General features: G+C 58.2%; 1 protein-coding gene across 14 annotated transcripts in view; it reads right to left on the bottom strand.

The window, feature by feature from the left end:
• Nucleotides 1-12,388, bottom strand: part of TSC2 (TSC complex subunit 2) — a 33,435-nt gene that overhangs the window by 8,576 nt on the left and 12,471 nt on the right. For 8 of the 14 annotated variants that reach the window (XR_005213519.1, XM_037813965.1, XM_037813968.1 and 5 more), the window contains 9 exons: nt 9,631-9,765; nt 8,705-8,811; nt 8,332-8,482; nt 4,081-4,203; nt 3,719-3,853; nt 2,448-2,637; nt 1,595-1,688; nt 1,342-1,444; nt 1,020-1,114 (listed from right to left, as the gene is read on the bottom strand). Coding sequence is in view for 13 of the 14 variants with exons in the window: in XM_037813965.1 (XP_037669893.1) it covers nt 1,020-1,114; nt 1,342-1,444; nt 1,595-1,688; nt 2,448-2,637; nt 3,719-3,853; nt 4,081-4,203; nt 8,332-8,482; nt 8,705-8,811; nt 9,631-9,765 (1,133 nt within the window). In the remaining variant the exon portion in view is untranslated. The remainder of the gene's footprint in view (nt 1-1,019; nt 1,115-1,341; nt 1,445-1,594; nt 1,689-2,447; nt 2,638-3,718; nt 3,854-4,080; nt 4,204-8,331; nt 8,483-8,704; nt 8,812-9,630; nt 9,766-12,388) is intronic. The other 6 variants (XM_037813967.1, XM_037813969.1, XM_037813972.1 and 3 more) reach the window with 1 other exon arrangement.

Here is a 12,388-nt window from a genome sequence, read left to right as displayed (position 1 = left end):
GTGAGGAAGGAAGCGCCCAGCCCCAGAGAGCCCAGCTCCCGGGAGGGAGAGCAAGCCATGGAGGGGCGAGGAGCACGGCCCCGGCCACGGGGTGGAGGTGCAGAGGTCCCCGCAGGCGAGATCAACAAAAACCATGCCAGAAGGACAGTTAACGGGGAAGAAACAGAGAACAAAAACGCATGAAAATACATCTCACGAACATGATTGAGAAAAAGTAAGATTTCACACGATACCAAAACAAGGAACATTAGCGCAAGTCAAACACGCAAGAGTGGGGGCCCATGGCAGGTTCCAGGCTCTCCTGAGCAGGCAGCCCCACCCCACGGAGGGCAGCCCCGGGCCCATGCCAGCCCTGGCCACCCAGGCCTTAGGAGAACAGTTTTTCAGTCTGGTCATTCTGGAAAATGCCATATTCCCACTCAGGAAGAGCCAAAGGAAGCTTGGGGCAGGGGAGGGAGGTGGGGAGAAGCCGTTCAGATGGAACACACGTGGCCCAGCCAGGCTTCTTCAAGTCTGGCAAAAGCAATCGTGTTGCTAAAGCAGCGCATCCTCTGGTTAGCAAGGGGTCGGGCAGTGAGCTCTGGAAGCAGGGTGGGGAGCCTGGCCTGGCTGAGCTGACTAGAGACCCCGGGGTGGCACGGGAAAGGGGCTATGGGGGGTCCCTGAGCTCTTCCAGCAGAGCCAGCCCCAGCCCTGGACGCCCGCTGGCTGGCCCCTGAGCTCCAGCTCAGTGGAATCCATGCTCATGGCTCGGAGGTGACAGGGCACTCAGGGGCCGCGACACTACAGGCCGCCGCGGCTGGCTTGGCAGAGAGCAGCACTGGGCACCGACAGCCTTGGGCAGGCCCTGCCCGCCACACCCCCAAGGCCCTGGTGCCCAGCACCGTGTCTCTCTGGAGCAGGAGGCTGTGAAGGCCACACAGCGCATCCCCACCACCGGCCTGGAAGTGGCCCGTCTGTTGCAGGCGCACACACGTCCCCATCACAGCACACAGCCCCGCCCGATGCAGGCCCCGTACCTTTTGGGCCTCTCGTTGAGACTGGTGCTCCGAGCTCTGAAGCTGTCCTTCTCGGGGGTGTCATCAAATGACAGGAGGACGTTGGAGCGCAGGCCCTGGCGGGGTGGAGCAGGCCCAAGCCCTGAGGCCAGGGAGGGAAGCCCTCCAGGCACTGGCCCCCCCTGCCCAGCTGGGCACTGCACCTTGGGACAAGCCACAAGTCCCCAGCCGGGGTAGCCACAACCCCCAGCCCCAGCCCCCAGCCCCCAGCCCACGCTGCTCAAGGCCCTCACAAGGTGCGTGAACCCCCAGCGGCCCTGGGCCTGCAGAGAAGCTCCGCTACCTTCGTGATATAGGGAACAAAGTCCTTCCGGAAGGGCAGGCGGCACCTAATAAACCACATGGCTATCACGTGGTGGGCCAGGCACACGATGTACTGGTTGAACCTGCAGAGAAGGGCGGGCATGTGGCAGAGGCCATCCCGGCACCAGGAGCTGGGAGCGTGTGGAGGAGGCACCAAAGGCACGGCGGCTGTGAGGCCAAGAAGCCAAGGCAGTTTCCGGCCCAATGCAGGGGGGGCACCAGACAGCACTCACTTGGAGGGGTTGGTGTAGGGCAGCGAGATGGCGAACACGCTGGCATACTGCTCCGCGGCGAAGTTCCTGTACAGGTGGGGCAGCCTGGCCAGAGCTGTGAGACCGACAGAGGATCAGCCGGTGAGGGGCTGAGCTGGCCCATGTGGGGTCACGCACAGTCACAGAGCCACGGGGGCCCCGGGTCCCGGCTGTGTCTAAAAGGGGGGGAGCCCCGCAATCCTGGAAGGGGAAGGAGGGCTGCAGAGGGGAACAGCCACGGCCACACAGGCATGAGCTCAACCTCTCCCAGGGCCACCACCTGTGCAGCCCAGGAGGCAGGGGTGTGCTGACACCTCGGAAGGGCGAGAGAGAACAACACAGACACGCGCAGAGAGCCACCGGGCCCCAAAGCCTACGGGCTCCTGTCCAGCCCTTCATGGAAAGTCTGCCGACCCCCACTCTGTCCCAAACATCGGACTCCCTGTAACGCACCTAACACGGCACCCAGTGCCAAGCACACAGGTGAGTGAGGCACCTGGCACCTGACAGGAGGCAACAAAAACAGGCCCACCAGCAAGCCCCTGCCAGTCATGGTGCCGGGAGAGGACTGAGTGGAGGCCAGGGGAAGCTTCTGTGAGGAGGAACGTTCAAGCTGATGCCAGGAAGAAAAGACAAGCCAGGCCCCCACAGATAAGGAAGGAGCATGTTCAAGACAGGGACCCAGGAGGTGCACAGGGCCTGGGGTGGCAGCTAAAGGGCTCACGACGTGACCAGGGGTCAACACAGGTCACTATGGGGCAGGGCCCTGATGCAGCGGCGAGCCCAGCCCAAGTTTGAAGGTCCACCATCCACACACACACACGCACACACTTACTCGAGAGGAACTCGAGCAGCGGGATGGCCATGCTGGCCGTGGCGGAGATGTGAGTGAGCTTCACGATGAGCACAGGCAGTGCCTTGATGATGACGTCGGGCATCTCCACACTGCACACGGCCAGGGCCACCACACACTGGCTGGCACAGCGGTAAACGAGGCCTTGCTCCAGACAGTACACCATCTCCCGCTGCGGGCGGCACGGATGATTCAGGGACCACCTGCTACGGACGGCCACCGGCCCATTCTCTCACACCCGTGCCCCTGCCCCTGCCCCTGCCTGCACCCAGACCCCAGCCCAGGCCCCGCTCTAGAGCGTTCTACGGAAGAGGGAACCAGGGCTCAGGAAGATGATGGGTCTTGTCCCAGAGTCCTTGGCAGCTGACGCCCTCCTGGACAGCGGGCTGCCACAACCAGGGGCTTCCTACCACCGCCTCGCCAACGCACCACACCCTGTGCCAGCCCTCTTGTCAAGGAGTGGGCCCTCCTGGGAAGTGATGAGGTGGCAGGGCCACACGCCCAGCCCAGATAGCATCCTCCCAGAAAGACAGGCCGCCGTGCCCTGCAGCAGATGGAGGACGGTCCAGGCTGCAGCCAGGCAGCAAATTGCCAGGTGGACTGAGGGCCCCCGAGTGACCCCCTCCTGCTGCTGCTTGCCCCTCAGAACGACCTGGCCTCGAGAGCCCGGGGAAGCCCTGGGCCAGCACAGTCCTGTGCAAGAACGCACAGCGAGGAGCAGGTGCTGCAGCCACACCAGCCGAGGCCCAGCCTGGGCCCTGCTGCTCGCCAGCCTTGCAGCCCTGAGCTGGGACACCTCCCCGACCTCGTCACTGAGGAGGAAGCAGAGAGACTGAGAGACTGAGTGATCTGCTCAGAGCGACAGCTCAGCTCGGGCACCGCTCCCAGCACGGGTAGAAAAGAGGGAACCCGCCTTCACCGTGTGCGGCTCCCGCCTCGGGGCCTGTGGCCACCCTCCCTCCCTGCTCCCCAGCAGCTGCAGCTTCGGCCGAGCCGGGTGGCTGCTCATCGACGCTACAGTGTCAGGTGATGCTAAAGTGCAAAGGGGTCTCCCTGACACCTGGAATCCAGGAGGGACCTTGCAGGAGCTCTGACTCTGAAGCCCCGGTTCCAGGCTGGCTCCAGGGCACGTGGGCTCAGAGCCGGCTTGCTCGTCCTGGCCTGACGGCAGCCCAGGTAACAGCAGGAGCTGCACCCACCCGCTCATCAGCGGCAGCCCCCCTGGAGCCTGTCCCTCCTGCCCCCCCTCGCACCTGTTTGGTCTTGTCCAAGTAGCTGTGGTAAGAGATGAGGGCCGTCAGCACCGGGACCACCGCCAAGTGGAGGTCGGTCCGGGAGAAGCCGTCCGGGGCACCTCGGAGCCGCTCTAGGGTCTTTGGGCCTGAAAGCTGGAGGCCAAAGCCCAGGGTTAGCCACCGCCCGCCGGAGGGGCCGGGGTGAGCGGAGGGGCCGGGTCTGGGGGAGGGTCCCTCTCTGCCTTTCCAGAGATGAGGGCGGGGGTCTGCCCTGCCCCGCCCAGGCCAGCAGCTGAGGTGAGGGGTGCACTGGAGCCCCGAGCCCTGAGGGGCCAGGGTCCCGGGGCACGTGGGCGCCCTGGTGGGGGGGGCGGTGCTACCATGGTGCAGAGGGCGGCCGCCAGCTGGTCCAGGCTGCACGGGGACGTGAAGAAGAGCACTTTGTAGCGCAGCGCCTCTGGCAGCTTGCTGAGAACCAGCTTCAGCACCTTCCAGTCCGTCTCCTGCGGAAAGGGCCAGTCAGGGCGGGCCAGGGCATCCGGGGCCAGGGGGGGAGGAGGCCCCGCGCCTCTGAGCTTGATGCTCCAGTGGGAGCCGACTGGGGATGGCCGCTGGGTCCCCGATCCTGTTCTCAACGGGGACCAGATGCCACAGAAAGGACGCCCAGTGGGAGGAGGGCCCAGGCAGAGCTGTGTGCCCAGCGCCCTCTGGCCCAGTGACCCTTCTCCGGGTCCACATGAGCACGACGACAGCCTCCTCTAACAAGGAAGACGTGGCAGACAAACGCCATGACAACAACTCGGAGGAAGAGCTAATCCTTCAACCATCCCTGCACAAGGCCCCGATGCCGGCACCAGGACCACAGCAGCCCGGAAGCCACGGCAGCGGGAGGGAGGCAGGCGGGACCCCCAGACCTGCCCCACAAGACCCCAGCCTGGGCTCCACCCGGGCATTTCTCCTCAAACAGGGCCCAAACCCGCCCACCAACCCTGTGGTAGCAAGTCCCCAGAGCCTCTCCGTAGCCTCCACGGAGGCCAGACTCTCCCCTCGTGGGGTGGCAGAGTGAACCCTCAGTGCTCCCCCCCCACCCCATGCCATGCTCTCCCGATCCACCCACACCCAGGCTGGCAAGCCCCCCCCCAAAGCAGCCTCCTGACTGTCCCACCCTTCTGCCAAAAATCCCTCACTGGGGCCTCTCTCTGACCAAGACAGAGGGGTCAGAGGCCTCAGGGCTCCGCCCCACACAGAAGCTTAGAACAACCAGCAGGAACTGGCAGAAACATCTGCTCGAAGCTCCAGAAAGCAGCTGGAGGGCTGAAGTAACAGGGCTAGCGCCAAATCAAGACAAAGGCCACTTAGAATCACGAGGATCCCAGGGCACCCTGGCTGGCCCTTTCCTGCCCGTCACAGGCTCAGCGTGGACTGAGCCCTGCCCTCCCAGTGTGACTCCCTGATCCCGGTTCATTCTGGAAGGAGGAGAGTGGCCCTTGTGCACATAAAGGGAGCACGTATGTCAGTCTGAGTGGCCTGAGGGGCTCCCTGCCCCAGAACCTGCCGTGTGTAGCAGGCAGGCACCGAGCTCTCCTGGAGAATGTGGTGGGGGCAGGCACGTCACCGCCTGGGGCAGGGGTTGCTGGCTCTGAGACACACAGGGCAGGGCCTCGGCCCTGAGGAAACTGTTTCTGAGGAAAGAGGGACTTTCCTATCCGTGTAAACGGGATTCTAGAGCCCGAGACAAGAGACAGGTGCGGAAGGAGCAGGGGAGGCCACCACGCTTCGGCCTGGAGCTGTTCTCTAAACTCGTTGTGTGGCTGAGCCTGGAGGAGCTCCCACAGGGCAGCTTGCAAAGACGGGCAAGGGCGTCTTCTTTATGAGCTCCTGGCGTCAAGGGAAGCTCTGTCGGCACCAGCTGGAGACAAGCTTGAGGAGCAGTGACGCCGCTGAGTCTAAATTCCAGCAACAACCCGTTAGAATACCAAAATGTCCAGCTTTCAACCGAGATCATAAGATATACAAAGAAAGAGGAAGCAACAGCCCAGGGAGGAGGAGATGGAAGTACCAGGAACCATCCGGGAGGAGGAACGCACCCAGGACAGTCCAGACGGAGACGTGTAAACACTGGTCCCAGATACGCTCAAAGAGCCAAAGGAAAACACGGACAAAGAACAAAGGAAATCAGGAAAATGACAGACGAACACAAAGAGAATATCAACAGAGTGATGAAAATCACGAAAAGGAACCAGAGCTGAAGACAACAGAGACAAAAATTACAGCCCCCAGAAGGGCTCAAGAGCAGATTGGAGCTGGCGGAAGAAAGAATCGGTGAACTGAAAAAGAAGACAATTGAAGCCTCCAGGCTGAGGAGCAGGAAGAAGAAAGAACCAAGAAAAGTGAACACAGCCTGAGGAACCTGTGGGACCCCACAGAGCAAAGAAAAAAATGCATTGTGGGACCCTCAGAAGGAGGAGACAGAATATTCAAAGAAACAATGGCCGAAAACTTCCCAAATGTAACAAAAGACATGCATGTACACATCCAAGATGCACAACCATCACCAAGAGGCGTAAATCCCTACAGGCCCACACCGTACCAGGTTAGAATCAACCCATCGAACGCCAAAGATGATGAGGGAATCCCAAAAGCCACAAGAGAAGCACAACGTGTCACGCTCAAGGGAGCCTCAGAAGGTCCAGTGCCCACTTCTCGTCGGAAACCACGGAGGCAGGAGGCAGCGGGGGGTGCAGCTGAAGAGCTGGGAGCAAACAACTGCCAACTGCGAGTTCTATATCCAGAAAACTGTCTTTCAAAGCTGAGGGAGGAATTAAGGCATTCCCAGAGAAACAAGAGCTGGGAGACCACGTCACCCCCGGGCCAGCCAACCCCCCTTGGGGAGCCCTGCAGGTTGAGAGGAAAGGACACTGGACAACGGGCTGAAGCCACGGGAAGGAGCCAAGACCTCGGGTAAGGGTGACGACAAGAGGAAGTATAAATGCCAGGACTACAGCATGTCTGATCTGTAACTCCACCTTTTAGCTCCCACAGGATCTAAAAGGCAAACGCATAAATGTGATAAACCAATGGTTTTTGACTCGCAATGTATAAATGCGTACTCTGCGACGAGAACTACCTACAGGTGGGGGACGGAGGGTAACGAACGTAGTTTGTGTGGGCTACTGAGCTCAGCCTGGTATCGAAGCAAAGAGAGCTTTATGGTTTTAGGATGTTACGTTTAAGCTCCGTGGAGCCACAAGGAAGACATCAAGAATACGCAGCTCACAGAGGCAGGGCGTCGAGCACAGGTTAGCAGCAGCGGGGGCAGGAGCAACGCAGAGGAGAGCAGGGTTTCTGTTTGGGGTGAAGGAACGTTCTGGTAATGGACAGAGGGGAGAGGACCGCGACGTTGTGAGTGTGATGCGCTGAGTGGTGTGCTTGGGGGCTGGGATGGAAGACTTCTGTTTCGTACGTATGTTCCCACAGTGAAAAACAAAAAAAGAAAGAGAAGGGAAAAGAGATGATGACAATTAAATGCAACAGGATGCGGGAGGGGCTCTAAGAACGGAGGAGGAAAAGCTCAAAAGGACGTTTCTGGGACACAAGAAAAAGCTGGAGTAAACAATGTTCTGTAACATTAAGTTTCTTGAACCTGATAACTGCACTGAAGGTGATCACACAACTGAAGATCGTTTGTACAAACTGTACTTGGAAGCACTATGTGTCTGAGGAGTGCAAAGCGTGCAACCTGCTCTCAAACACTCAGAACACAATGGAGGGAGGGGGCGAAGGCAGCGCGTCATCACACTGGTGGGCCTGGGAACCTGGGGGCCTGGGAGTGTGTTGGAGTTCTCTGCATGGTGTTTGCGTTAAATTTTTACAACCATCCTATAAGTCTGAAATTATTTCAAAATAAAAAGTTATAAAAAAATTTAGAAAAAAATATTTTGTGCAGAACAAGCATTTCTAAGTGCCTTAAGTGTCTCCTCCAGGACTGGTAGCTCCTTCCTGACATCCTCACCACTACCGGACCAGCTTCCACGTGGAGAAACCACAGCAATGAAAGGTCAACTAAGAGGCATGTTCAAGCACATAGCTGACTCAAGGAAGTCAAGATAAAATGAGGTGATTCCTAAAAAAGGAATCACCTCCCTCGCAGGCTCCCACCCCGCACAGGCTACAGCTCCGGCTGCTGCCCCTGCAGTCCAGAGCGGTGCCTGCCCCACCCACACATGAGGCCTCGCTGACTCCTGCCGCGAGCACCCTCCCCACTTTTCCAGACAGGCCTCACCTGTCCCCACCACACACCTTGTCCAGGTGCCCCCAATCACAAGACCACCCACCTCTCAGCCCTACAGAGGCCTCTGAGCCTGTCCCTGTGAGACGGTCACTTGTCATCTTCCCGAGGCAGGAACATCTGCTCAGCTCTGAGCCCAGGCTGCACTGTGGTTACAGCACTGCCGTGGGGTCTCATAGCACACAGCCTTAGGAGACCCAGGGCCCTCGGGCCTGTCTCACGATGGACGGAGGTTTTGTTTCTTCCAAGACTCTGATTTAGCCTTGGGGGATGGCACCAGCCACTGCTCAGCCTGACCTGATGAAGCCCAGGGGACACAGGAGCCGAGGAATGGACACCTCACCTGCTTCAGACACTGCAGCAGGACGCGGAAAAGCAGGGCATAGGGCAGGTGGCCGAGCCGCACGGCAGGGCCTGCAGGTGCAGGGACGGGCGGCCCGGCGGGAGGCGAGAGGGGCCTGCTGGCCTTCTTCTCAGAGCCTCTCTCCGGCTCCCTGTGGGGGAAGTGAGAGACAGTGGAGGCTGACGACACCTGCTCTGCGGGGCAAGACCAGACATGGGCCTCTCCCAGCCCCCGGGGACAGCTGGGCCTCAGCGAGCTCCCTCAGAGAGGGACGCCCAGGGCGAGCACCTGCCCCCACACCCTGTGAAGCCACTGCTCTTGCGGGGGCGAGAGGAGTGCCGCTGGCACCAGGGAAGGGCTGAGGCCAACGTACGTGTGGTCACAGAGGCAGTAGGGGCTGAACCTCACAACGCCATCCTTGGTGGGCAGGCCAAGGCGGTGCAGCGCGTCCGCCCGGAGCAGCAGCAGGAAATCAAAGGCCTGCCAGAGAGCAAACCCGAGGATCCGCCCGTGCTAGGCAGCCCCTCACCCCAAGCTGCTGTCACGAGTGAGGCTCCCACTCCCACGGGCCAGCACGGATGTCCCTACACCCAGACACAAGGCTCCATCCCGATAACCCCTGAGCGTGGGGCCAGGGGGCAAGGGCAGGGTAGGGTCCAAGTTCAAGGTTGACTCCAGGGCCAGGAAGCAAGGAAGTCTGGGGAACAGTCTCAGGGGCTGAGGGGCTGCCACCCCACACACTGACCCCCTTCAGCCCCGAACACTGGGAGACAGAGCTCTGCTCTCCAGCGGCGACAGGGCACCCAACAGGGCTCCCTGCTTGAGGCAGAGGCTCCCATCCCAGTGACCTCCACCCAGCCTCAGGCCAGCAGCGTCGGGGGAGCAGGGCAGACAAAGACGGCCAGGAAGCTGCAGGGTGCCCGCCACGCCCCGGCCCCATCATCGCCTCCAACCCCTGCTGCCAGGAGCTGACAGGGTGGCAAAGCCAGGTAACTCCAGGGCCCTCATACCACCCTCCGAGCTGCACCCTGTCCCTCCTCTGCCACCCCCTGCCACAGTGGGCTCCAGGATGACATGCCAAAGAGGCAGCAGCAAAGGGAAGGGTGGGGGCACTGGGAGGTCACAGCACAGAGGTAAGGAATGAGCTAGAAGGAAGGGTCGGGCGAAGACCCCTCCTCGGGCCACCAGCCCCCTCAGCCCTGCAGGCACAGCACCGGTTGAGGCTGGGACAGCCCCGTGGACTCCCAGAGAATCGTGAGCCCTGGCCCAAGCCCACCTGCCGTGCAGGGGCCCGCATACCTGGAGGCGGATGCTGCTGGCGACGGGAAGGGAGAAGGTGTGCATGTAGTGCAGCTGGAGGTGGCCGACGAGCGTCTCGTACACGCGTGTGGCATGGCTGGCCGGTAAGGTGTAGAGCTTGGTCTGCAGGAAGAGCTGACGGGTCATGGTGACATGGGAGCCACCCCCAACGCAGGACCCCAGCACTCGAGGAGGCACGACAGCCTCTTCGGAGGGCAACAGACAAGCCTACTGGCCTTCAAGTGCACCAACCCGTCCACAGACCAGGTCCACCCCGAGTCCCTGGTCTGGGCATTCTCACTGGGGTACCCAGAACCAGAACGCTGTGCCCAGCAGCCCTCCGGGTGATGGCCAGAGGTGGGAGCCACCCATCCATCACACAGACAGGACGGTCCACAGCAACGTGGAAAACAAGGTGCAGAACACGGTACACCATGTGCCCCCTGTGATTTAAAAGGGGGGGTTGCTCCCCCAGCTGCTGGGCTGTCAGTCCACGAGGGGGTCCCCACAATCCCTGGCAGGGGGCGTCAGGTGAGGTGGGTGTGAGAGCCCCTCGGGTGCCGTCCACACCTGGGATGGGGGGCAGTGCCAGCGAGAGGCAGGCTGGGCGACCTGGCCCTGGAGGGGGCCCTGGGTGTTTAAAATGTATTGCTATCATGCTTTCTTAAGAAAGAGATTTATCCCAGAAATGCAAGGTCACTTTAACGTCTCCAAGTTGATTAACATAACACATCCATCGAGGGGATAAAAAACAAAACCACACTATCATCTCAACAGACACAGGAAAAGCATTTGACAAAATCCAACATGTTTTCGTGATTAAAAAAAAAAAAACACCAAATAAACCATGAGTAGAAGGGAACTTCCTCAGTCTGACCAAGTGCATCTTCAAAATTCCCACCACTCACGTCACACTGAACGGAGAATACAAAAACCACCCCCCACGGTCGGGGCAAGGCGAGGGTGTCTACTCCCACCACTACCACTCACTGTGGGCTGGAGATGCGGCCAGGACAGCTGGTCAAGAAAAAGACATAAAACGCATCCAGGCTGGAAAAGAAGTTCAACTATATTCACAGATGCCACAATCTTATACATAAAAATCCCTAAGGAATTCATGAAAAACTATGAGAACTAATAAATGACTTCAGCAAGGTTGCTGGGTACAAGAGCAATTTACAAACATAAATCGTACTGTTATGCACTTAGAATGCACATTCCAGAAATGAAATCAAGAAAACAATTCCATTTACGACAGCAGCAAAAGAAATAATAAGATGCTTAGAAATAAACTTAGCAAAAGCCCAAAACTTACTCTGAAAACTACAAAACGTTGTTGAAAAAAATTAAAGAAGATTGAAATAAATGGAAAAACATCCCACATCCGTGGACTGGAGATGTGACACAGTTAAGATGGCCACACGCCCCGAGCTGATCCAAAATTCCTAGCAGAATCCCAGCTGACTTCTCTGTAGAAACTGATACGCTGATTCCAAAACTCACAGGGAGTTCCAGGGGCCCAAAATAACAAGCGTGAGAGAGAAAAACCAAGTAGGAGCACTCACCCTCCCCAGCTTCAAATCCCACCACAGAGCAACGTACTCAAGACAGCTGGGCCCGGCGGAGGCTCGGACTCAGGGCAGAGGAAGAACCAAGGGCGGGACGAGCCGGGACACAGGTGACAAGACCACCCGATGGGAGAGGAGACTTCAGTACAGGGTGCGAGACAACCGGACAGCCCCATGGAGAGGCACGCAGTGGGGCCCTGCCCACACCAACACCAAAATCAGCTCAAAATGGATGGAAGAGGTGAACATTAGAGCTAAAACTATAAAACTCTCAGAAGAAAACATCAGGGTAAATCTTCATGACCCTGAATATGGCAAAGGAATCCCAGATACAACACCAAAAGCCTGAGCAACAGAAGAAAACAGACGGACTGCATCAAAATTGAAAGCTCTTCTGCTTCAAAGGACCCCATCAAGAAAGTGAAAAGACAAACCACAAAATGGGAGAAAAGTTTTGCAAATCACCTATTTAGTAAGGGATTTGTGTTAAAATATACACAGAAATCTTACAACTCAATAAAAAGACAACCCAATTAAAAAACGGACAAAGGAACTGAAAGGACGTTTCTCCTACGAAGATACACAAATGGCCAATAAGCACACAAAAAGAAGCTGAAAACCATTTGTCATCAAGGAAACGTTAAGTCACAACCACGATAAACACACCCACCAGGATGGCTTTAATCAAGACAGACTGACAAGTGCTGGTGAGAACATGGAGAAACCAGAATCCCTCTGCACTGCTGGTGGGAGTGTAACATGGTGCAAGAACTTTGCAAAATAGTCTGACAGCTCAACTGACGGACACAGGATCGCCCTATGACCTGGCTTGATGAAGGAGACGTGAAAACCCACATCCACACAAAAACCCATCTGCAAATGTTCACAATGGCCTTATTCACAGCATCCAAAAGGTGGAGCCGACTCCTGCGCCCACCCAAAGGTGATGGATGAACCCAACGTGATCCATCCACACAAAGGAATGTTATCAGCCTCCAAGCGGAGGGAAGTGCTGATACACGCTGTCACGCGGATAAACCTTCAAAACTCAGGCTGAGTGAAAGAAGCCAGTCCAAAAAGGACAAAAACCGGACGACGGCATCTAGGTAGGGGTCCAGAAAAGGAAAAGCTAGAGAGAGAGAAAGTAGGTTCCTGGCTGCTTCGGGCTGCGGGTTTCTTTGAGGGATGAA

The sequence above is a fragment of the Choloepus didactylus genome, chromosome 21 (genome assembly GCF_015220235.1).
Source record: "Choloepus didactylus isolate mChoDid1 chromosome 21, mChoDid1.pri, whole genome shotgun sequence".
Lineage (NCBI taxonomy): Eukaryota > Metazoa > Chordata > Mammalia > Pilosa > Megalonychidae > Choloepus > Choloepus didactylus.
The sequence above is the reverse complement of the archived record's forward strand: the minus strand, read 5'-3'. Positions and strand labels throughout refer to the sequence as shown.